We start from the raw sequence: 27184 nt of genomic DNA on the forward strand, positions 1-27184 counted from the left end.
ACGGCTCTGGACGCTCATGGCAGGCTGACGGCTCTGGACGCTCATGGCAGGCTGACGGCTCTGGACGCTCATGGCAGGCTGACGGCTCTGGACGCTCATGGCTCTCTGACGGCTCTGGCTGCTCATGGCTCGCTGGCGGCTCTGGCTGCTCATGGCTCGCTGGCGGCTCTGGCAGATCCTGTCTGGCTGGCGGCTCTGGCAGATCCTGTCTGGCTGGCGGCTCTGGCAGATCCTGTCTGGTTGGCGGCTCTGGCAGATCCTGTCTGGTTGGCGGCTCTGGCAGATCCTGTCTGGTTGGCGGCTCTGGCAGATCCTGTCTGGTTGGCGGCTCTGGCAGATCCTGTCTGACGGACGGCTCTAGCGGCTCCTGTCTGGCGGGCGGCTCTAGCGGCTCCTGTCTGGCGGACGGCTCTGTAGGCTCATGGCAGACGGGCGGCTTTGCAGGCTCATGGCAGACGGGCGGCTTTGCAGGCTCATTGCAGACGGATGGCTCAGACGGCGCTGGGGAGACGGATGGCTCAGATGGCGCTGGGGAGACGGATGGCTCAGATGGCGCTGGGGAGACGGATGGCTCAGATGGCGCTGGGGAGACGGATGGCTCAGATGGCGCTGGGGAGACGGATGGCTCAGATGGCGCTGGGGAGACGGATGGCTCTGGCCGGATAAGGCGCACTGTAGACCTGGTGCGTGGTGCCGGAACTGGAGGCACCGGGCTAAGGACACGCACCTTCATGCTAGTGCGGGGAGCAGGGACAGGGCACACTGGACTCTCAAAGCGTACTCTATACCTGGTGCGTGGTACCGGCACTGGTGGCACCGGGCTGAGGGCAAGCACATAAGGATTAGTACGGGGAGAAGAAACAGTGTGTACAGGGCTCTGGAGACGCACAGGTGGCTTAGTGCGTGGTGCCGAAACTGGAGGCACCGAACTGGATACACGCACTACAGGGAGAGTGCGTGGAGGAGGAACAGGGCTCTGGAAACGCACTGGTAGCCTAGTGCGTAGTGTAGGCACTGTAGGTACTAGGCTGGGGCGGGGAGGTGGCGCTGGAAATACCGGTCCGTGCAGGCTACTGGCTCTCTTGAGCATTGAGCCTGCCCAACCTTACCTGGTTGAATGCTCCCGGTTGCCCGACCAGTGCGGGGAGGTGGAATAACCCGCACCGGGCTATGTAGGCGAACCGGGGAAACCATGCTTAAGGCAGGTGCCATGTATGCCGGCCCGAGGAGACGCACTGGAGACCAGACGCTTTGAGCCGGCCTCATGACACCTGGCTCAATGCCCAATCTAGCCCTACCAGTGCGGGGAGGTGGAATAACCCGCACCGGGCTATGCACACGTACAGGAGACACCCTGCGCTCTACTGCGTAACATGGTGTCTGCCCGTACTCCCGCTCTCCACGGTTAGCCTGAGAAGTGGGCGCAGGTCTCCTACCTGCCCTTGGCCCACTACCTCTTAGCCCCCCCCCCAAGAAATTTTTGGGTGTTACTCACGGGCTTTTCGGGCTTCCGTGCTAGATGCATCCCCTCATAACTCCGGTTCCTCTCTCTCTTCTCCACTCTCCGAACTGCCTCCAGCTGTTCCCATGGACGGTGATTCACTTTAGCCCATGGTCCTTCTCCGTTAAATACCTGCTCCCAACTCCACAAGTCCTGTATACTCTCCCGTTGCTCGACATTACGCTGCTTGGTTCTGGATTGGTGGGTGGTTCTGTAACGGTAATCCTCCTCCTCTTCATCAGACGAGGAGGAGTAGTGATCGAACCAAGGCGCAGCGTAGTGAAATGACATAATTTATTGAACACGACGGAAAAACAAACTAAACTTGCATAAACAAACAAAACAAATAAACGATGCAGACAGACCTGAACAACGAACTTACATATAACGTGAAGAACGCAATGAACAGGAACAGACTACATAAAACGAACAAACCGCATACAGTCCCGTATGGTGCAAACATATACACAAACACAGGAGACAATCACCCACAACGAACACTGTGAAAACGCCTACCTAAATATGACTCTTAATTAGAGGAACGCCAAACACCTGCCTCTAATTAAGAGCCATACCAGGCAACCCATAAACCAAAATAGAAACAGAAAACATAGAATGCCCACCCAACCTCACGTCCTGACCAACTAACACACATAACAAACTAACAGAAATAGGTCAGGAACGTGACAGGCTGCTTATTCTTTAACCTTATTTGATGCTGTGTGTGACTGCTGTCTCTGCGTTTCATCAAAACAGGCTCTCTTTCAGCGCCATGGAATGCACATGTATTAGGGTCGCTGTCCTTTCAGCACCATGAGCCTGTCACCTTTGATGTGACACTGTTGTTGTCGCTATTGGTGTTAGTGGTGTTGTCTACAATAGGTTGTGTAAACGGTCCATTATTTTATGCTGTGTGTCACATGCCGGTTCTGTCTGTGTGTACGGGAGCCCAAAGAGCGGCCAGGCTCTTTAGGCTCCCCCTTCTGTTTGTCAGTTAGATTTTTTCTTAACGTTAAGGATCCCAATTTTGTTTATAAGTTTTAATATTTAAACGTTAACACTCCTAATTGCAACATATGGTGCATTTGTTTTCTTGTAGGCGTAAGTAAAATACCATGTAAACTACTCGGTACCGGTGCCCCCTGTATATAGCCTCATTATTTTTATTCTCATTGTGTTACTTTTTATTATTTTAGCCTACTTGGTAAATATTTTCTTCTTATTGAACTGCACTGTTGGTTAAGGGCTGGTAAGTAAGTCTACACTTGTTGTATTTGGCGCATGTGGCAAATAAAGTTTGATTTGATGTCTTCTACCTAGAACAGTGCACCTTGTCATCGATTAATGTCACCATTGATATACACAAAATATAACAAAATAAATAAGCAGACTTATCTCAAATTTTCTCATGCCACATTTGCGCCTGATGTTTTGATTTAAGGGCTGTATGAAAACAGTCCCCACTAAAGTTCAGCTTAGCTCAGATTTCCTTTTATTTTAATGAGTGGGAGGGGGGGGGGAAGTATCTGCAGATTAGAGATGAGACTGTATTTACTCAGAGTATTTTTAGAACTAAGGTCCAGAATAAGTTCTTTGAATTTCTTTAACCAAGTTTTTTCTTAAACGTTCATTCGCTGCCCACTTCTCTGTGGCACTGAAATAATGAGGAGACTTAAAGGGACACAGAGAATAATAAACCGACTAACTCCTCCTTTTCAGAGCATACCCAATCATATCTAGAAATGGCCTGATCCCTTAAAGCTGGTTACACAGCTATGGGCCATTTCTACCGTGAACACATCAGAATGCTGTTTTTCGGTGCATACTATTTAGTGATGTACTTCTCCTTTATGTGATATACTGTGTTTATCATGTGAATGGTACTCACCTCTGCAGTGATATGACATCAACACCATTGTCCCGGAAACCAAAGACCCAATCCAATTCACATACCGCCCCAACAGATAGTGCCCACAAAGGTCCTCACTAAGCTAAGGACCTTGGGACTAACACCTCCCTCTGCAACTGGATTCTGGATGTCCTGACGGGCCGCCCCCAGGTGTTAAGGGTAGGCAACAACACATCTGCCACACTGGCCACTCAGGGGTAACATACTTAGTCCCCTCCTGTACTCCCTGTTCACCCACGACTGCGTGGCCAAGCACTACTCCAACACCATCATTAAGTTTGTTGATGACACAACAGTGGTAGGCCTGATCACTGACAACGATGAGACAGCCTATAGGAAGGAGGTCAGAGATCTGGCAGTTTGGTGTCAGGACAACAACCTCTCCGTCAACGTGAGCAAGACAAAGGAGCTGATCGTGGATTACAGGAAGAGGAGGACCGAACACGCCTCCATTCACATCGACTGGGCTTTAGTGGAGCGGGTCGAAAGCTTAAAGTTCCTCGGTATCCACATCCTCAACAAACTATCATGGTCCAAACACCAAGACAGTCGTGAAGAGGGCGCGACAACGCCTATTCCCCCTCATGAGACTGAAAAGAGTTGGCAGATCCTCAACAGCTGCTCCATCGAGAGCATCTTGACTGGTTGTATCTTCGCCTGGTATGGCAACTAATCGGCAACTGACCGTAAGGGTAAGGCGCTACAAAGGTTAGTGCGTACGGCCCAGTACATCACTGGGGCCAAGCTTCCTGCCATCCAGGACCTCTATACTAGGCTGTGTCTGAGGAAGGCCCCAAAAATTGTCAAAGACTCCAGTCACCCAAGTCGTAGACTGGTCTCTCTGTTACCGCACGGTAAGCGGTAACGGAGCGCCACGTCTAGGTCCACAAGGCTCCTGAAACAGCTTCTACCCCCAATCCGTAAGACTGCTGAACAATTAATCAAATGGCCACCCACACTATTTGCATTGACCCCTTTGTTTTTACACTGCTGTTACATTCTGTTTATCATCTACGCATAGTCACGTTACCCCTAACTACATGTTCATATTAACTGGACTAACATGTACCCGCACACATTTACTCAGTACCAGCACTCCCTGTATATAGGCTCGTTATTGTTACTTTTTTTTACTTTTGTTTATTTAGTAAATCAAATAAAATCAATTAATCAATGTCTCCCCATGTGTATAAAGCATATTTTTGTAGTCTATATTCCCCCATGGAGTACAATCAACCCCCTTTTGTAAACAAGCCAAGTCCTGTTGACACCTGTCACACCATTAAGTTAGCCTTCCTCTTGGCCACTAGCACTTGATTCAATTACCTTGCTATGGCAGAATGAAAATTCTCTTGGCTTTTCAGGATGTCGCACAGGATCGCATTTAAAGTGTTGCTCATTCATTGCACAGCAATACGAACAGCTATTGGGGCTGCAGAGTGGGTTGGAAGACAGGCTAACGGACACACAGGGCACATCCCCAAGGTTTCTGGCACCACAGAGAAACACTGAACTGCAGTTAGACACGCAGAGGGGTTAGTCTAGGACAGTGGTTCCCAAACGTTTTATAGTCCCGTACCCCTTCAAACATTCACCCTCCAGCTGAGTATATCCTCTATGCACCAGTGTCAGCACACTCTCAAATGTTGTTTTTTTCCCATCATTGTAAGCCTGCCACACACACACACTATATGATACATTTATTAAACATAAGAATGAGTGTGAGTTTATCACAACCCGGCTCGTGTGAGGTGACAAAGAGCTCTTATAGGACCAGGGCACAAATAATAATCTATCATTTTGCTCTTTATTTAACCATTTTACTTATAAAACCTTATTTGTTCATCGAAAATTATGAATAACTCACCACAGGTTAATGAGAAGGGTGTGCTTGAAAGGATGCACATAAATCTGCAATGTTGGGTTGAATTGGAGAGAGTCTCAGTCTTAAATCATTTCCCACACAAAGTGTGTGCCTGTATTTCGTTTTCATGCTAGTGAGGGCCCAGAATCCACTCTCACATAGGTACGTGGTTGCAAAGAGCATCAGTGTCTTAACAGCGCAATTTGCCAAGGCAAGATACTCTGAGCGCAGCCAAATCCAGAAATCTGGCAGTGGCTTCTGATTAAATTCAATTTTCACAGAACTACTTGTTGCAATTTTGATGAGGCTCTCTTGTTCAGATATCGGTAAGTGGACTGGAGGCAGGGCATGAAAGGGATAAGGAATCCAATGTGTCATCCGTTTCGGGAAAGTACCTGGGTAATTGCCCACCCAACTCACTCAGGTGCTTTGCTATATCACATTTGACATTGTCCGTAAGCTTGAGTTCATTTGCACACAAAAAATCATACAATAATGGAAAGACCTGTGTGTTGTCCTTGTTAATGCAGACAGAGAAGAGTTCCAACTTCTTAATCATAGCCTCAATTTTGTCCCGCACATTGAATATAGTTGCGGAGAGTCCCTGTAATCCTAGATTCAGATCATTCAGGGGAGATTAAACATCACCCAGATAGGCCAGTCGTGTGAGAAACTCATCATCATGCAAGCGAGTGAAAATTATGGTTAGTAAAGAAATCTTTAAGCTTGTCTCTCAATTTTAAAAAACGTGTCAATACTTTGCCCCTTAACAACCAGCGCACTTCTGTATGTTGTAAAAGCGTTACCTGGTCGCTGCCCATATCATTGCATAGCGCAGAAAATACACGAGAGTTCAGGGACCTTGCTTTAACAAAGTTTACATTTTCACTGTAGTGTCCATTTTCACTGTAGTGTCCAAAACGTCTTTCAAGCTGTCAGGCATTCCCTTGGCAGCAAGAGCCTCTTGGTGGATGCTGCAGTGTACCCAAGTGGTGTCGGAAGCAACTGCTTGCATGCACGTTACCACTCCACTATGTCAACGTGATTGGATGTTAATTCTTTGACTAGGCTGCATGTATTTGACATTGTGTTGTTATTTCGCTGAACACTAGATGATTTCATTTGATTTTTGGCAGTGAAACGAGGCTACTCAGATGAGAAAAAAACCTCACCCAAATGTATAGCCCCGTTGGAAAACATAAATAGACTGTTTTAAAAAGATATATACAGTTGAAGTCGGAAGTTCACATACACCTTAGCCAAATACATTTCAACTCAGTTTTTCACAATTCCTGACATTTAATCCTAGTAAAAATTCCCTGTCTTAGGTCAGTCAGAATCACCACTTTATTTTAAGAATGTGAAATGTCAGAATAATAGTAGAGAGAATTATTTATTTCAGCTTTTATATATTTCATCAAATTCCAAGTGAGTCAGAAGTTTACATACACTCAATTAATATTTGGTAGCATTGCCTTTAAATTGTTTAACTTGGGTCAAACGTTTCGTGTATCCTTGATCAAGCTTCCCACAATAATTTGGGTGAATTTTGGCCCATTCCTCCTGGCAGAGCTGGTGTAACTGAGTCAGGTTTGTAGGCCTCCTTGCTCGCACATGCTTTTTCAGTTATGCCCACAAATTTTCTATGGGATTGAGGTCAGGGCTTTGTGATGGCCACTCCAATACCTTGACTTTGCTATCCTTAAGCCATTTTGCCACAACTTTGGAAGTATGCTTGGGGTCATTGCCAATTTGGAAGACCCATTTGCGACCAAGCTTTAACTTCCTGACTGTTGTCTTGAGATGTTGCTTCAATAGATCCACATAATTTTCCTCCCTCATGATGCCATCTATTTTGTGAAGTGCACCAGACCCTCCTGCAGCAAAGCACTCCGACAACATGATGCTGCCACCCTCGTGCTTCACGGTTGGGATGGTGTTCTTCGGCTTGCAAGCATCCCCCTTTTTCCTCCAAACATAACGATGGTCATTATGGCCAAACAGTTCTATTTTTGTTTCATCAGACCAGAGGACATTTCACCAAAAAGTATGATCTTTGTCCCCATGTGCAGTTGCAAACCGTAGTCTGGCTTTTTAATGGCGGTTTTGGAGCAGTGGCTTCTTCCTTGCTGAGCGGCTTTTCAGGTTGTGTCGATATAGGACTCGTTTTACTGTGGATATAGATACTTTTCTACCTGTTTCCTCCAGCATCTTCACAAGGTCTTTTGCTTTTGTTCTGGGACTGATTTGCACTTTTCTTACCAAAGTACGTTCATCTCTAGGAGACAAAACCCGTCTCCTTCCTGAGCGGTGTGACGGCTGCGTGGTCCCATGGTGTTCATACTTGTGTACTATTGTTTGTACAGATCAACGTGGTACCTTCAGGCGTTTGGAAATTGCTCCCAAGGATGAACCAGACTTGTGGAGGTCTACAATTTTTTTTCTGAGGTCTTGGCTGATTTCTTCGGATTTTCCCATGATGTCAAGCCAAGAGGTACTGAGTTTGAAGGTAGGCCTTGAAATCCATCCACAGGTACACTTCCAATTGACTCAAATGATGTCAATTAGCCTATCAGAAACTTCTAAAGCCATGACATCATTTTCTGGAATTTCCAAGCTGTTCAAAGGCACAGTCAACTTAGTGTATGTAAACTTCTGACCCACTGGAATTGTGATACAGTGAATTATAAGTTAAATAATCTGTCTGTAAACAATTGTTGGACAAATTACTTGTGTCATGCACAAAGTAGATGTCCTAACCAACTTTCCAAAACTATAGTTTGTTAACAAGAAATTTGTGGAGTGGTTGAAAAACAAGTTTTAATGACTCCAACCTAAGTGTATGTAAACTTCCGACATCAACTGTATGTATGTATGTATGTATGTATGTATGTATGTATGTATGTATGTATGTATGTATGTATGTATGTATGTATGTACGTATGTATGTACGTACGTACGTATGTGTATGTATGTAGTTTTGAATACCAGTTTTGAATACCTGGTCTATGATAACATCACTGTCGGATAAGGAGCCCCATACTCACCAAACACAGTCCTAGCTGGCACGGACTCTCTGTTCAGCCAGAAGGATACTTGGGAGAGGATGACGGTCATAATGCATGGTAGATAGGTCTGGATCACAAAGTATCCAATCTTCCGCTTCAAATGGAAATGTGCCGTCATGACAGTGTATTCGCCTGTAGAGAGAGAGTGCTTTATTAATTTATACAGCCTCGACTACAGTGCCACTCTTTGAAGGATAGCGTTATTTATTTACGTCCGATTCTATTCGTTTTTCACCAGTTCATATGGTAATTCAGAATAATATGGTTGTGGATGCTTAGGGTTGGATATGCAATGTTCAAAAAACTATGGCCTTTTCAGAGTTCAAACAATAAGCCTATTGAATAAAGCTTTGTACATTGTAATTGTATAACCGCAATGCAAAACTAAACCTCTAACGAGGAAATTCAATTATGCCAATGCCGCAGCAGCATGCATGACTTGTAATGGGAGAATATCTCAAAGAGAACCCGAGATGAGAAGAGAAAGATGTTTACCCGTGTCAACAGAACAGAGAAATATATCACATTTGCTTTGATTCTGCAATGAGGACCTTGATACTGCAACTTGGCAGAAGGAAACTCCTTTTCAGCAGACTGGAAGGAGGGAATTTTCCCCACCTAATCCCCAAATATTTATTATTCCCTGTTATTTGAGAGCACTTGCAGTATTGCCTGCTTTCACCCCATTTACAGGGAATCTTAATGCTCTCTTGCTCTCCTGTCTTCACACACACACGTTATGTTCTTCTATACTCGTGGGGACCTAAAATACAGTTCCATTCAAAATCCTATTTTCCCTAAACCTTAACATAAATGTATCCTGTAACCCTAACCACCAACTCCTTACCCTAACTCTAACCCTAATTGTAACCCTAACCTTAAATCTAACCCCTAAGCTTAAAATAGCCATTGTCCCCATGGGGACGTGGGAAATGGGGGAGGTTAATTTGCATGCCTGCCCCAATGTCTCTCTATTGTGGATGGGGAGGTTCATTTGCATGCCTGCCCTGATGTCTCTCTATTGTGGATGGGGAGGTTCATTTGCATGCCTGCCCCGATGTCTCTCTATTGTGGATGGGGAGGTTCATTTGCATGCCGGCCCTGATGTCTCTCTATTGTGGATGGGGAGGTTCATTTGCATGCCTGCCCCGATGTCTCTCTATTGTGGATGGGGAGGTTCATTTGCATGCCGGCCCTGATGTCTCTCTGTCGTCGATGGGGGGAGAGAATCTGCAAGACGTGGTGGGATTTACTCCAGAGAAGCTTACGCGTGCTTCCCTGCGAGCAGGAAGACGGTAATTACAGGATGAAGATGATAATCACTCCACAGACATAACAGATTTAAGGTCCTCTACCGCCATTGCAATCAAGTGGCTCAAACATCAAAAGATTGTGGAGCATTTTGTGGAGATCGGTAAAACAAATCCCAATTAACTGGGTCTCAATATCCAGGCTCCATGTCAACAATTTGTGGAAATTGTGTAATGGGGTAAATACTTGTTATTGGCTCTTTATCTGTGGCTTAACAATGCCAAATTAAAAACCTCTACGGGATCGGTGTCCCTCCACTGGGACAGTTGAGCTAACGTGCACTAATGTGTTTACATGACATTGTAAGTAATATGAAAAAATTCCTAGGACATAGACATTTCTTATACTGTATGTGCAGAAAGCTTAAATTATTGTTAATCTAACTGCACTGTCCAATTTACAGTAGCTATTATAGTGAAACAATACCATGCTATTGTTTGTGGAGAGTCCACAACAACAACAACCTTTATCACGGCAACTGGTTTGATACATTCACCTCTGAAGGTAAATCATGTACTTACATTCAATAATCTTGCTCTGATTTGTCATCCTGAGGGTCTCAGAGATAAACTGTAGCATAGTTTTGTTTGATCAAATCAATTTTTATATTCAAATGTAGGAACAGTTTTCTACAGTTTGAATCCCTGCTGTGTCTAGCTCCACACCCACCCCAAAGAAAAAGCTATATCTCAGACTGGCCAATAAAAAGAAAAGATTAAGATGGCCAAAAGAACAGACACTGGACAGAGATATGGCTTTTTCTTCGTAACTCTGCCTAGAAAGCCAGCATCCCGGAGTTGCCTCTTCACTGTTGACGTTGAGACTGGTGTTTTGCAGGTACTATTTAATGAAGATGCCAGTTGAGGACTTGTGAGGCGTCTGTTTCTCAAACTAGACACTCTAATGTACTTGTCCTCTTGCTCAGTTGTGCACCGCGGCCTCCCACTCTTTATATTCTAGATAGAGGCAGTTTGCGCTGTCCTGTGAATGGAGGTGTACACAGCGTTGTACGAGATCTTCAGTTTCTTGGCAATTTCTCACATGGAATAGCCTTAATTTCTTAGAACAAGAATAGACTGAGGAGTTTCAGAAGAAAGGGCTTTGTTTCTGGCCATTTTGAGCCTGTAATCGAACCCACAAATGCTAATGCTCCAGATACTCAACTAGTCTAAATAAAGCCAGTTTTATTGCTTATTTATTCAGTTGTGCTAACATAATTGCAAAAGGGTTTTCTAATGATCAATTAGCATTTTAAAATGATAAACTTGGATTAGCTAACACAACATGCCATTGGAACACAGGAGTGATGGTTGCTGATAATGGGCCTCTGTACACTTATGCAGATATTCCATAAAAAATCTGCCATTTCCAGCTACAATAGTCATTTACAACATTAACAATGTCTACACTGTATTTCTGATCAATTTGATATTATTTTAATGGACATTTTATTTGATTATTCTTTCAAAAAGAAGGACATTTCTAAGTGACCCCAAACTTTTGAACGGTAGTGTACATATTACCTAAAGTACCTCGACTAACCTGTACCCCCGCACATTGCCTCGGTACCGGTACCCCCTGTATATAGCCTCGCTACTGTTATTTTATTGTTGCTCTTATTTTTTACTTTAGTTTATTTAAGGGCTTGTAAGCATTTCACAGTAAGGTTGTATTCGGCGAATGTGACAAATACAATTTGATTTGAACCCTACTGCCTCAGCCAGGGTTGGGAGGGCCAGAAACATCTTACCCTTCACCCCTGACGGAAGAAAACCAACAGTGCACCTCTGCCACGCTCAAGGTCCTAAACGATATCATAAGAGCCATCGATAAAAGACAGTACTGTGCAGCCGTCTTCATCGACCTGGCCAAGGCTTTCGACTCTGTCAATCACCGTATTCTTATCAGCACACTCAACAGTCTTGGTTTCTCTAAAGACTGCTTCGCCTGTTTCACTAACTACTTCTCAGATAGAGTTCAGTGTGTCAAATCGGAGGGCCTGTTGTCTGGACCTCTGGCAGTCTCTATGGGGGTGCCACAGGGTTCAATTCTCAGGCTGACTCTTTTCTCTGTATATATCACTGATGTCGCTCTTGCTGCGTGTGATTCTCTGACACACCTCTACGCAGACGACACCATTCTGTATACATCTGGCCCTTCTTTGGACACTGTGCTAACAAACCTCCAAACGAGCTTCAACGCCATACAACACTCCTTCCGTGGCCTCCAACTGCTTTTAAATGCTAGTAAAATGAAATACATACTCTTCAACCAATCGCTGCCCGCACCCACCTGCCCAACTAGCATCACTACTCTGGACGGTTCTGACTTATGTGAATATGTGGACAGAATATGTGGACAACTACAAATACCTAGGTATCTGGTTAGACTGTAAACTCTCCTTCCAGACTCACATTGTTCTCGGGAACAATTTGAGAACATGACTTTAAATAGAACCACAAGGAAACCTTTAGGAAACTTTATGCTGAAGTACTAAAATTCCCATAGACGAACGTTGCTAAAGTTCTTAAATCATTTGATAACATGACTTTAAATAGAACCATGGTGAAACCTCTAGGAAGCGTTATGCTGAAGTACTGAAATTCCCACAGAACAATGAGAACATGACTAAATAGAACCATGAAGAAACTGATGTACTGAAATAACCACAGAACACTGTTTAACATTCTCTGAACAATTTGAGAACATTCCCAATGTCAAAATTGAACTGAAATGTAATCATGTTTGAAGTTTTAGGAAACATTCTGTTTAAAGTAATGAAACTGAAGATGAAAAAAAGGAACACTTATTTAGGTGAGGTGCTGGCTAGCGCAGTAGAACACTTGAAAAATTAAAGGAGAGCTCAGATCCAATAATTGAATAACCTAATAACCATTGTTTCCGCATCTGAGCTCCTAGAGTGTGCGGCTCTCTTGATCTTTTTAAAGTAATGTTTCTTAAAATGTGCTGAGAATGTTCCAAAGCAACTATCCTGCATCATTCCCAGAAAGTTGTGGGAAGATTGTATGCAAAATAACCATAGAGCTTGGTGAGAACGTGTTGTCCAATGAAACATATGGTTCTCAGAATGTTATGTGCTAGCTGGGATTATGACTGGAGCATTTAGTTGAGATTGGAGGGCTTTTCCTAAATGAAAACAGAGTCGGGATTGCAATTGGATGTTAAAACAGCCAACAGTAGTATTTTCTAACCGTTGAAATGTAGACTTCTGGGTAATAATGGAGAGTGGGAGTCTGTGTTTGTCTAAGTGAAGGAGAAGAAGAAGGGGAAGGAAGGAAGTGGGGAAAGGAGGAGGAGAAGAGATCATCAAGAGCGTTTCAAACATGTAGTGACTTGTCTGATGAGTGCTCCCCAGAGACGCATGTGGAGACATGCAGAGGGGGCAGATACTAATCATTGAAGACCACAACATTAGCCACCGTATTGATCCACCTGGCTGATCCGTGCCATGCAACGTAGCTGTGTCCTGTGGCTTTTCTGACCTATAATGAACTACTGTCCTGTATCTTCACAGGAGCAAGTACAGTTTGCTTTCGTTACGATGGTGAAGCTCAATCATGTCATGTAGTAAAAAAAAAAAAAAAAAAGGAATATACTGTAATTCCACGAACCTTCTGCTTTTCCCTCAGTACTATAAATATGTTGTAACTCCTCTTAAATTAGATGAGTAATTGCATTTTAACATTTCATAATGTTCAATGATGAAAAACAACCGGTTAGCCATACTCCAGCTAAAACAAGTCTGTCTGTCATCTCGATGGAGTGTATGTGTCACTGTCGGTTTCCTTTCTTTTCGCTAATGACTCCCCTCCATCTCCTTTGTTGAATGCTTTCCCCGTCTGTTCCTATACGCAGGCTTCTTCCTTCCTGTGTTTCCGAGGCCCAGAACACCACAGTTCCTAATTTAACGCTCTGGTGCACTTTTGTGAGACAAGGCTCCTTTTGTGTCTTACGACGGCTCCAAAATAAGACCACCAGCAGCAGCACAGCTCAGGAATAAGGAGGTGGCTCTCCTTTCAGAACAGAGCTCCCATGTGTGTCTGAGTGAATGGCAGCTCCTACAGCTGTGCTTTTGTTTCCCATTAATGTTGCAATTAGGCACAAAGTGCTCACTCGCTCCCTCCCCTCCACTCTCCTCTCCAACTGACTGAGGAGAACAGGAGTTCTTGCCTCCCGTAGGAGGCGGCGCGCCTGTGTCTCCGAAGCTTTTGTAGTCCAATGGGTCCAAAGTGGAAAGTCTTGTTTTCCAACAGTCAAAGCAGAATCATCGGTTGTTTTGTGCTGTTGGTTCCCTAGTCAGACTAAAATGTATTTTGGAGAAATTCTAGTTGCAGTTCCTATGAATAAACTCAGACATGCAGTATCTCCCGCTGAGAGGACATGGACTAAACATTCTTTCAGCCTCTGTTATCCACTGGCTGAGTAAACTAACAGTGCTTTGCAACCTGAGTTGTTAGTACTCTCGAGGAGACTTGACCTATCCACAGTGGGACCTTGGGAAGATTTCATAAGAACACAGACTTAGTCCTTGGTTGCACAAGCAGAGTGAAAGATAAGAGTGAAATGTGATTTGTGGATTCAGTCGCCAAAACGGGTTGAGAACCCCTGAACAAACCGATGCAGCCAGTAGTAGCAAGCAGTGCCTCTCACTGAAGTGGGCATCAGGAATCTTAAATTATGTGTAGTAAAAACATCCACATCTGATCCACTAAACTTTGGCCATCTACAAAGTGATCTTGGATAAATTATGTATTTTTGCTTCTCACTTTCTTCATTTGGTGGCAGCGGTGGGATCCAGGCCTGCAGGGAGAGCTTGTGCTCATGATCTAGTTGTCTAATTGGATGAATAACCAAGTGAAGTAATATCCTGAGCTTACCTGTGCTGGACTTGATGGTTTCTTGGCCCACTGTTTGGCCAAGCAGGTCGTACTGGTTCAAACGGGAGCTCTCTCCTTCCACCACCACAGAGTCGGCAGCCTTACTGGTCCAGACATAAGTCACCTCTGACATTGTATAGGCATCTAAGATCACAAAGGGAGTGAGGTTAACACCATCAGTGTGGTATGTGAAAAATGGGCATATGAAAATAGGGCAGTGATTCATTCTCTCTTGGGCAGTGATTCATTCTCTCTTGGGCAGTGATTCATTCTCTCTTGGGCAGTGATTCATTCTCTCTTGGGCAGTGATTCATTCTCTCTTGGGCAGTGATTCATTCTCTCTTGGGCAGTGATTCATTCTCTCTTGGGCAGTGATTCATTCTCTCTTGGGCAGTGATTCATTCTCTCTTGGGCAGTGATTCATTCTCTCTTGGGCAGTGATTCATTCTCTCTTGGGCAGTGATTCATTCTCTCTTGGGCAGTGATTCATTCTCTCTTGGGCAGTGATTCATTCTCTCTTGGGCAGTGATTCATTCTCTCTTGGGCAGTGATTCATTCTCTCTTGGGCAGTGATTCATTCTCTCTTGGGCAGTGATTCATTCTCTCTTGGGCAGTGATTCATTCTCTCTTGGGCAGTGATTCATTCTCTCTTGGGCAGTGATTCATTCTCTCTTGGGCAGTGATTCATTCTCTCTTGGGCAGTGATTCCTTCTAATTTCTGATGATTCAAGAGAATAGTGTCTAATGGCATGTAACTGTTTAAGGGTTGTATAATTTCCCCCCAAAAAATCAACTCCATGACTATGTTGCCCATTGTAAGCTAGATCATTACATTTTGTTAGGCAAATGAAAGAAAATGACTACTGCCTTGAGAAATCAACACCGTATAAATTATATAAGATCCATATCACACCATATTAGTATATATATATACACTGCTCAAAAAAATAAAGGGAACACTTAAACAACACAATGTAACTCCAAGTCAATCACACTTCTGTGAAATCAAACTGTCCACTTAGGAAGCAACACTGATTGACAATATATTTCACATGCTGTTGTGCAAATGGAATAGACAAAAGGTGGAAATTATAGGCAATTAGCAAGACACCCCCAATAAAGGAATGGTTCTGCAGGTGGTGACCACAGACCACTTCTCAGTTCCTATGCTTCCTAGCTGATGTTTTGGTCACTTTTGAATGCTGGCGGTGCTCTCACTCTAGTGGTAGCATGAGACGGAGTCTACAACCCACACAAGTGGCTCAGGTAGTGCAGCTCATCCAGGATGGCACGTCAATGCGAGCTGTGGCAAAAAGGTTCGCTGTGTCTGTCAGTGTCTGTCCAGAGCATGGAGGCGCTACCAGGAGACAGGCCAGTACATCAGGAGACGTGGAGGAGGCCGTAGGAGGGAAACAACCCAGCAGCAGGACCGCTACCTCCGCCTTTGTGCAAGGAGGTGCACTGCCAGAGCCCTGCAAAATGACCTCCAGCAGGCCACAAATGTTCCCTTTATTTTTTTGAGCAGTGTGTATAACAAAGCCATCACATCTTCGTACCATGGGTGTTTTATACAGAGAGACATATCTTCCAAACCATGGGGGTTTTATGCAGAGAGACAAATATGAAGAGGCTAAGATATTTCAAAGAGTAAACATTGACACAGTGAGTCATCAACGCCATTAGAGAATGATTTCCCCCGCTGCCTATCTTGCTGCGCCATGAAAACCCTTAACATACAGTATTAACTCCTCCAAACATTTAAAGTAAGGCTTGTATCATTAATTGGCATTGGCAATGGTTGAGTTTCTTTTAATAGGCTGAAGGTTTTATAGCCAGGGGAAGGCTTGCAGTGTACTTCACAACATGCAATGACATACTGACTCAGGTAGCGTTTTATTTGATTTTAGGGGATGAAGCATTAGTTTGTTTTGTTTATCATCTGAACAATAATGCATTATGCAACTGAACGAACATATCCACATTGTGTATGACAATAATATTTTCAGATTCCACTTTTTCTATTAGCATAACTTCTAGAGTTCCTTCAAGAACGTCTTTATAATTGGGTTTTGTGGTATGGAGCAATATAAGTGCCAACAGAAATTGAATAAAAATATTTTGTTGTCCCACAATGTGCCACTCTAACTAACATCCATGGGTAGTAGCAGCCTAAGGAGAAGAGAGCGCTGCATCGACACTAGGATGAAAACAGAGAGCTCAACTCAGCAGCCAAACCCATCAACACTACCTACTTATCTTTTTCCCACAAGCTCAGAGCTGGCAGATCACATGGGGGCCATTTCTCTCGACCAAAACCTTTCTAAATATGTGCTGCTGCTGACAGCGTGTGTTTCAAGTGAAAAGTGTGTGTGTGGGGTGGGGGGGTGGGGGGGGGGTGGGGGGGGGTTAATTCTACACCCTTAGTGGTTATGGAATGGTTATTGCTGTAACTGGCAGAGTTGACATTTTAAAGCTCAGTGTTTGTAGCAGCAGAAACAGAGTCTATTCTTATCCTGTGTCTTGTATCCCCTGTTTGGTTTGTTTAGTTATGGTGTGGGACTCGAGAGTGGGACTATGCAGGTTTAGACTCAGAATCATAAAACACGGGACGAGATGTTAAAACTGTCCATTGTGCCAATAAATGGTATGCACTCACATGAGATTTGCCGTGATGTTGACAGAGTGGCATGGGAGGTTTATTTCTTAGACTGGGTTAAGATGTCAATTTTGGGACACATCCTCAGTAGTGTGCCTTCGAATCAGTGGGTGTTTCGGCCTTTAATCACTAAACACCCTCATCAAAGGTGGCCAGCTAAAGGGTGATCAAGCCTTAGCTTGTGTCCCATGCCCAATTAAGATTTCCCTCGGGTCTATGCAAGGCATTGAAGGGGACCAGAGTCCATGTCTGGCCTAAGGTTGGTAGAAGCAATCTCAGGTGGAAAAATGAGTTGCTGGCCAATATCGACAAGCATCTTCCAGTCCCGGGCCATGGCTAGGTGTCCAGTTTCTGGAGGATGCTTGGGCCTTTCTGTCCCTCCCGGATGAATGTTGTTGTTTTGTCGGGATTGCTTGTTTTTGGAGGTAATGAATTGGTTGCACTCCTCTTGGTCTCAAGTGCTGCAGCCAGGCTCTTGAGGACCCGATTGTGCCTCCAGGTGTAGTGGCCTTGTAGGAGGCTGGTCTTGCAACCTGTCATTATATGCCTGAGAGTCGCTGGAGCTGGGCAAAGGGGGCAGGTCGGGTCCTCGCCATACCATTGATGTAGGTTTTTTGGTGATGAAAGCACATCATAAACAGCTCTTATGATGAAGCTGATGTTGCTTGCCTCCATTTGCCAAAGCTCACTCCAGTTGATCTTTCTCCTCTCCAGGCCTTCCTTCCTCAAATCAAAAGAAGCAAGAAGATCAAATTCTGCCTCTTGGAAAAGATAATGTGACAGTGTTGTTGACATGGAGCAGAGCGAGGAGCCGCGCTGAACGACACTGAACACAAAGGTCACAGTGGTGATTCATTCAAAACTGGTGGCCCCCCAACTAAACCAATGGGACCTACACACATACGACACATGGCCTATTGTACGACTTAAACTAGACACATTTTGATTCCTGCACGCGTTTCAAATCGTATGTTCTTTTCATGAGAGTAATGCCTGGCAACCCAGTGACCCCGTGCGTCTATGTATTTGGCATGCATTACTCACAGCTGCCAAACTTCAGGGGACATGAGTGGAAGTCCATGGGGAAGTCCTCCAGATGCATCGGACACTCTGCGTGAACCGTCAACCTAGATACAACACATAAAGCCCACTGTAGCATCCCAAAACACACATACAGTTGAAGTCGGAGGTTTACATACACCTTATCCAAATATATTTAAACTCAGTTTTTCACAATTCCTGACATTTAATCCAAGTAAAAATTCCCTGTCTTAGGTCAGAGGATTGCCACTTAATTTTAAAAATGTAAAATGTCAGAATAATAGTAGAAAGAATTATTTCTTTCAGCTTTTATTTCTTTCATCACATTCCCAGTGGGTCAGAAGTTTACATACACTCAATTAGTATTTGGTAGCATTGCCTTTAAATTGTTTAACGTGGGTCAAGCGTTTCAGGTAGTCTTCCACAAGCTTCCCACAATAAGTTGGGTGAATTTTGACCCATTCCTCCTGGCAGAACTGGTGTAATTGAGTCAGGTTTGTAGGCCTCCTTGCTCACACACCCTTTTCTAATTCTGACCACAAATTTTCTATAGGATTCAGGTCAGGGCTTTGTGATGGCCAGTCCATTACCTTGACTTTGTTGTCCTTAAGCCATTTTGCCACAACTTTGGAAGTATACTTGGGGTCATTGTCCATTTGGAAGACCCATTTGCGACCAAGCTTTAACTTCCTGACTGTTGTCTTGAGATGTTGCTTCAATATATCCACATAATTTTCCTGCCTCATGAGGCCATCTATTTTGTGAAGTGTACCAGTCCCTGCTGCAGAAAAGCACCCCCACAACATGATGCTGCCACCCACGTGTTTCACGGTTGGGATTGTGTTCTTTTCAGCTTGCAAGCCTCCCTCTTTTTCCTCCAAACATAACGATGGTCATTATGGCCAAACAGTTCTATTTTTGTTTCATCAGACCAGAGGACATTTCTCCAAAAAGTACGATCTTTGTCCCCATGTGCAGTTGCAAACAGTCTTAACTAGAGGATAATATATTGATCGACAGTCCTAACTAGTGGATAATATATTGATCCACAGTCCTAACTAGATGAGAATATATTGATCCACAGTCTTAACTAGAGGATAATATATTGATCCACTTTTTAATGGCGATTTTGGAGCAGTGGATTCTTCCTTGCTGAGCTGCATTTCAGGTTATGTCGACATAGGACTTGTTTTACTGTGGATATAGATACTTTTGTACCTGTTTCCTCCAGCATCTTCACAAGGTCCTTTGCTGTTGTTCTGGGATTGATTTGCACTTTTCACACCAAAGTACGTTCATCTCTAGGAGACAGAACGCGTCTCCATCCTGAGCAGTATGACGGCTGCGTGGTCCCATGGTGTTTATACTTGTGTACTATTGTTTGTACAGATCAACTTGGTACCTTCAGGCATTTGGAAATTGCTCCCAAGGATGAACCAGAGGTCTACAATTTGTTTTCTGATGTCTTGGCTGATTTCTTTTGATTTTCCCATGATGTCAAGCAAAGTTTGAAGATAGGCCTTGAAATACATCCACAGGTACACCTCTAATGGACTCAAATTATGTCAATTAGCCTATCAGAAGCTTCTAAAGCCATGACATCATTTTCTGTAATTTTCCAAGCTGTTTAAAGGCACAGTCAACTTAGTGTATGTAAACTTTTGACCTACTGGAATTGTGATACAGTGAATTATAAGTGAAATAATCTAATAAGCCAATTGTTGGAAAAATGACTTGTGTCATGCACAAAGTAGATGTCCTAACCGACTTGCCAAAACTATAGTTTGTTAACAAGGAATTTGAGTAGTGGTTGAAAAACAAGTTTTAATGACTCCAACCTAAGTGTATGTAAACTTCCGACTTCAACTGTATATGTTTAGTGTGTTTGGTAGTGTTAGAATGAACAAGCAATGCATTTGTACCAAACAAACATGAGTGCCTCTTTCAACCTAAATGTAACTAAGGTTAAATCAATAATTAAGCAGGACCAGGGTTGATGGAAAGTAAAGGGATAAAAATGCTTATAGGGCACACACTGAGCATCCCCAGATTATAGTGGGCAATTTCTGAAATATATTGCACTATGTGAAGATGCTCCGTGTCTATTTCCATTCCTGCAAAATGTATTATTATGTTTACCTTTATTTAAGTGATTAAATTCAAATGGCCTCTGATTGGGCAATATTTTTCTTTGGTATTCTGAAAGCACTTGCTTGTCAAAATAATGGCCCTTTTGGCACCGAGTGAGTAAAATCTTGCAATAAAGCCACTAGCGCAGATTCAACCCTCTCTCAGCCTCATCACAAAATGTGTACCTATAGATGAGCTATAAAACTGCACATTTTTCTCCCTGCACCATGGCAATATGTGTAGAATTTCAGGAAATGAGCTTTAAAACAGCAACATTTTCTCTCAGCCTCATGGCAAAATGTGTAATGTGGGGCGGCAGGTAGCCTAGTGGTTAGAGCATTGGAGTAGTAAACGAAAGGCTGCAAGATCAAATCCCTGAGCTGACAAGATAAAAATCTGTCGTTCTGCCCCTGAACAAGGCAGTTAACCCACTAGGCCGTCATTGGAAATAAGAATTTGTTCTTAACTGACTTGCCTAGTTAAATAAAAGGTAAAAAAAAAAATCAATTAGCTATAAAACTGAGATGTAATGAGATGTGCTTGGATTGAGGGGAGACTGGTATTCCTGTATTTTCCTGTTCCACATTAATTGTAAGGCCCTGAGATAGACTAGCATCCTGTCCAGGGGGTATACTTGAACATCAAGCTGCCTCACGCTACAGAAACAGGAGATGGGCTCCTATGAGCCGTTCCGACTCCCACAAGACAAGGCTTTTACTTGAAAGAACACAAGCTAAACCTGCTACGTTAATAACATTTCATTAAACTGTATTTTCCCTGGCAACCCAGTGACCCCGTGTATTTGCCTCATGGTGTAAAGCAGGGTGCCATCGTCTTGAATCCTCAGTAGTTTATTGGGCATGGTCATGTTGTGAGCCACTGACTTCTTCCCGTTGTGGAAGAACGTGTCTGGCGTCCATATTTTACTGGCCATCAAGTTGTTCAGCCGCAGTATGTTCATGGGCCCGTCGAATTTTAACCTCTCATCTTTCCAGCTTTGCCGGAAGAACACGTCTATTGTGTATTCCTGTGGGAAGAAATAACATTGTGGCTACAATCAACAATGTCACAAATGAATATCACAGGTACAGCCAATGCCACCATAAATGAATCTCCACATAAACATAGCAAACGTAATATTTCTGCTCTGTGAATATGGAATACCTGCTCCTTAATTTTTAAGTAAAGTGGCACTTCTAATGATGCCGTACTATCCCTACTATATGAGAAATTCTATGAAGCAGATAAACAACAAACACAAGCAGCGCCTAGCGAGAGGCTTTGAAGATATCCTGTGGTAAACCAAGGTGGATGGCACCCTCTCTCTCCCTTCCACTCCAGGCTGTGCATCCCATATAACATCCATTACTGACTCACTGCGCCTCCTCCATGCACTTGGGCCTGCCATTTATCCACACTGGATGTTTTTTCCCCCTAGTAATTTATTTCAGAGTGGAGCAGCCTCTACAAGTTGAGGTCCCTGGTCTTAGTGTACTGTCTACCTACCACGCCTCTCTGACCATGTTTACATGTGCACATCGTTCCAGATAGTAGCTCATATCCCGCTTAAGGTCTTATCTGGGATAAGCTATTTACATGCACCTTTGATATCCCACTCATGAGTATCCCTGTATCCATGAATAAACAGAATATTCCTAATTTAAGTGTATGGGTTAAATTGAATAGTAATTGAAATATGGACACCTGCTGTAGGCCTATACTCTCTCACATGTAGCTTAATCTAATATTAACTCCTGCAGAATTATGCATTTCTTGGTGTGAAATTATACAACAAATGTTAATTTTGTCTCAGGAACATATTATTTCTTTCTTTCAGCATCTCTTTAGAAAATGTGAATCTTTGTGTAATGTGTTATCTTTGACACTGTTATGCAAAAAGGCAGTTTTTCAACCACATAAAATATGCACCCAAGATGACTTGAAGTATTTTCAGAAATGTGTTTCATCGTTTCATCAGCTTTTCATTTCCATAAAACTGGTCAAACTGATGACATTTTGGACATTTTGCACAGGGCCAATCTTTCCACTGTTGCGTTTTCCCTCACGGCCCCTAAACAAAACAGACAACTTTACCAGTGTTACCTAGATTACTAATGCATTCAGTCTATCGATGTAAGGTATTATTCTGGTGAGCACTACTTTATTTAGTCTTCTGGGGCAACAAGTTATGACAGAAGAGAAGCTGCATGTATCAAACTATAGTTGACAAACAAATGTCAACCAAATGCCCGAAAATGTAGGCAGAAACTTGTCTAAATTAGGGGTGAACGTTGCCAGTAGTAAATAATAGTATGAGAATTATAGTAGGCTAAATTATTATGGTGGATCGAACTGCGCAGGTAGCCTACTTTTTGAAGTGATTCATTTGATAATCAAATGAAAACATCATCACATAACACCCATGAAATGCAAAACAGCCTGTTCAGACTGCAACAGTAAACAGGATAAGATGTTTACATGCCACACTATCCTGTCTTAGATCATCATATCCCAGGAATCTAATCCGTCCTTCTCCAAATCCTGCCTTCAAAAGGATACCTGGCTTGTTAAGGGCTCCAGGGCAAACGGTATTGGAAGAGGTATGCGTTTTTGGTGTTCAAAATCATATGAGCTGGAATAAAATACAGTATAGGCCTTAGGTGTGAGGTCCAGCATATTACATCTTATGAGACCATACGGGCAATGCAAACGGTCAATTCATCATTCTAACTTTAGCCACTAGCAATTTGATGGCAACAACAGATAATGTATTATGCGCTTTATATATTTTATATGCAGCTCGTGTTGTCCACTGGACAATCTTTGGGAATTCCCTACTATGTTGAGTTATCGTTCATATATCCCAGCTACCAACAACCATGCACAAATCCTTATTGTATAAATGCAAAGCACACATTTTAATAAATAAGAATACAGTTAGTCTCCCTAGGATTTTAAGTCATGGTTTTGCATCAAGATCATCGTACACATCTTACAATAATGCTCCTTGCCATGATATGGGACACTCGCCTAGTGAATACTTAATAGTTGTCCGTAATGTATATTTTGCTATTCCATTAATGAGCTTTTGAATTCTGCATTGCATTTCAAACATCATAAATGTTTAATCATTAGCAGCGGAACCATAATGTTCCTTTACAGAATGGCTTGTGCTGAATATTGTCGTTTTAAAGGGTGTGTGTTTTTTTAAAAACAAGCCCGAGATAAATGAAGTAGTGAGTTGAATAAAGAGTAGATTTTCAATAATTCATAAGACAAAACTGTCGAAGGAAGAGGGAGAGAGAGAGTCCAATTTGACCAATTGGTAAAATAATATGTTACTTGTGTAGATACTCGTCTAAGAAAACCAATCGTCCAAACCCCATGTCTATATCATAATATGTTTAAAAGTTATTGGAGCTTTAGGGTGGCCAGATTTAGGGTGACTAAATCAATGGAGGCCAGAGAGAAAAAGTGGTAAAAACTCAGGAAAATTGCATCGCTGAATTAAGGCTACCTGACAGGCTCACTTTCCCATTAAATTTGTCATCTTTCCTCTGAAATCCACAGGACATAAAACAATATAGAGGTAAGATGGATATCGATTTTGAGACATGACATTTTTGTATATGCTTTTCATATGAACTTGAAATTCCTGTTATTTTTTCAAAGATTTCTCACAAAAACAAGCATATCTCTGCCTTTACCAAGTTTTTTTATTTTCAAAGCCTTTTACATTTAAATAATTTTGTGTCATGCAAATGTTGCTTTAAGCAATCCGCAGAAACAACTTTAAAGATGACAACCACAAAATATTAAATCCTCAAAAGTTGTTACGGGAAACCTGCCAACTGTCAACAGAGCTCGGTGCTTATTATCGGATGTATTAGGTTACAAAATCCGACTTTCTAGATGTAATGTTAATGACATGTTAGAGAAAGACCCAACTGAACGATTCAGAGCATGAATAATCATATTTGTCTTGGTAAAATGTATTTTATAACACAACGAAGTGATATTTCATCCCCAAAGTGTATTTTCACCCTAAAATGTGTCAATGTGTTTGTCATGAGGGAACAAAAATGCATGGGGATGAGCTCCAGGAAAGAAACATTTCCGGACAATTCTGCCCTTGAAAAGAAACTAAGAGAACGTTAAAAGAAGGGAATGATAGGAGAATCTGAGATATATATATATATATATGTTGCTGTACCAAACGGAGGCCGGACAGTGAAATAGCAGTCAGGATGAAAAAGAGTAGAACATGTTAGCTAAGGTAGAGACACAATGGGAATATAGACCAAATCTTAAGGAGTCAGGGTTACTGGGGCTTTGATGCTTCACTAGAGCCAAGCTAAGCTGCTTGGAACGAACACAAACACCGGTCCCATTCATTTGGCACCAAACTGAAGAAAACAGACCGAAACAGGAATGGGTAAACGGAACATGTTTAATAAGAAATGCTCCTTTTCATTTTCAGTTGCAAAACGTTTTGATATGGTGTGCCCTAATGAATACGACCAAGACTAAGTGGTCCAAATAAGTGACAAAAAGGAAAATGGTGCCAAGGTTTTGCAATGAAGCAGTAAACAAAACACCTGGAATGACAAAATCATGATTTGTTTATTCTGTGTTGTTGTGTAGTATTTAAACTAAGGGCTCAGTTCCACCAAAGTTCTGTGTAGTACCATATTATCCTGTTGTAAGAATGGTTTAGGCTATTTACTCCCCGTTTTGATTGTAAAACAGTACAGAAACTAATCACAAGAACCAATTTGGTCCTTTACCCTCCTATCTTGTTTATCACAATTGAGTTTTCATGGTTATCAGTTGCAGAGACTTCTGAATAGTGGTAGAATGATTCAGATAAAACTAATTTCCCCTACATACAGATACGCTATTTTAAATTTAAAAGTTTCTCATCGCAGGAAAATAATCCGGCAGCAACAGGGAAATGTAAATTATTATGTGGATTATAAATTAATGGACATTTTTGTTAAGTGGAAATTACAAACTTTAGAATCCTTTTTAAATCTTGAACACATTACAAGTTTACTTTCTATGATGAATGTGTAACCAGGCCAGCCCAACACAGCTCAGTTTGGGAACAAGGTACTAAGATTAGAATGTGGTCTCACCATGTCTGTATCTGAAACTGGGCCAAAGCTGGTGACGTAGACATTGGTATTCACCTCTGTTATACGATCTGAAAAACACAACAAAGATAATTAATATAGAACAAACAAAGGCTGATCATGAGACCATTTATTCCTGGCTGAACATGAATAAACCTGGAAAAAAGACTATTATTACAGATCTAAGGACTGTAGCTCATCTTTTGAGGGGTATTTCCCTGCCTTGCAATAAAATATCACTTATACTTTTACTCCTAACACCGCCATCCTATCAGACCTGCCTGTAACACCATCCTATTAGGCCTACCTTTATTCAGAGCGAGTGAAAACAGTACACACATTTTGCTTTCTCTCCTGAGTTCCTCTTTCATTAAGTTAATCTCTAACATGCTTGGGTAATTTCTTTAAAAAGCTTTCAGACTTTACGACTATGTTATCCCCTCTCTGCTGCACACACACAGTAACACACACACACACACACAGTAACACACACACACACACACACACACACACACACACACACACACACACACACACACAGTAACTCATGTGTATTCTAAAGAGCTTCTCATTGGCCTAAAATAATGTGAGTGCTCTCATACAAGGTGACTAAGCAAGGCAAAACAGGCCCAGTGCGCTCACCACTCCCTGTTCACTGCATCTGCTGACAAAATGCATCCAGACATGTAATGGATATGCTTAGTTATTTATGAAGTTGTGCATATTGAGAGGAACAGGCGGATCGGTGGGTAATGTGTGCAATAAATGTAGCAATACATACACTGGATTGCATTATAAAGTAGGTGTTTGCGTGTGTAAACCAGACACGTGCAGACACACAATAGATGAATAAATACACCGGAGGTGTAGAAATCTGAAATATGACACCAGTGACAGTGACCCCGTGGTATCAAATCTTAATGCACTGCTTTAATTTGAAGCCTTTGCAATGCAGTAATACCATGTTTATCCTGTGGATGGAGATCCTATAATACACTGCTCTATGATTCTATGGTCATACCTACAGTCAATAACTCCATAGAACCAGATCATCACCCATAACAGTGGACACAACAGCAGACGTGCTGCGTGTTCATATTCAATCGAACATTAAACCAAATCGTGAAAAAACAAAACAATTACAGTGTTACATACAAATGATGCATATTTAATAATAGCCCAAGTACAAAGGAGCGTCCCTTGGGGACAAATCACTTGTTTATTACATTGAAAAAAATCCAGAGTGCATTTGAATCCCAAATATGTGAGGCCACTTTATTTATCGTACCATGTAGTGCAAGTTCACTTCTTCAGCTCAGACGGACCAAAGCGAGTGGTTTAGTCATGTTTCCTAATAGCTTGTCATGTATGTGATTTAGAGCTGTCAATTGACTAACTAAACTAAATGACAATAGTAAACACCCAAACTGAAGATGCGTGCACTATTTATAGTTGAATACAAAAATAGCATCTATCTATAAAGTGAGTTATTGTTCTTTCAATGAACATAGAACAGGGTTGAATTAAGAGAAAAGGGTTGACAATCATACACCAGCCTTCTTTAACTCTATATTAAGGACAACTAAATGAACTAGGAAGCATGTATATGACCTGCCTGGAAGATAAACTTTAGATATCCTCCAATATAGCTGCTCTGAATGACATGAATAG

At 42.5% G+C, this 27184-nt stretch overlaps 1 protein-coding gene across 5 annotated transcripts in view; it reads right to left on the reverse strand.

Annotated features, from left to right (window-relative positions):
- Positions 1-27184, reverse strand: part of LOC129858294 (gamma-aminobutyric acid receptor subunit alpha-2) — a 52464-nt gene that overhangs the window by 13720 nt on the left and 11560 nt on the right. For all 5 annotated transcript variants that reach the window (XM_055927432.1, XM_055927430.1, XM_055927431.1 and 2 more), the window contains 5 exons: positions 25517-25584; positions 21185-21405; positions 18252-18334; positions 14552-14695; positions 8322-8474 (listed from right to left, as the gene is read on the reverse strand). In XM_055927432.1, the coding sequence (XP_055783407.1) occupies positions 8322-8474; positions 14552-14695; positions 18252-18334; positions 21185-21405; positions 25517-25584 (669 nt within the window). The remainder of the gene's footprint in view (positions 1-8321; positions 8475-14551; positions 14696-18251; positions 18335-21184; positions 21406-25516; positions 25585-27184) is intronic.

The sequence above is a fragment of the Salvelinus fontinalis genome, chromosome 6 (assembly GCF_029448725.1).
Source record: "Salvelinus fontinalis isolate EN_2023a chromosome 6, ASM2944872v1, whole genome shotgun sequence".
Classification (NCBI taxonomy): domain Eukaryota; kingdom Metazoa; phylum Chordata; class Actinopteri; order Salmoniformes; family Salmonidae; genus Salvelinus; species Salvelinus fontinalis.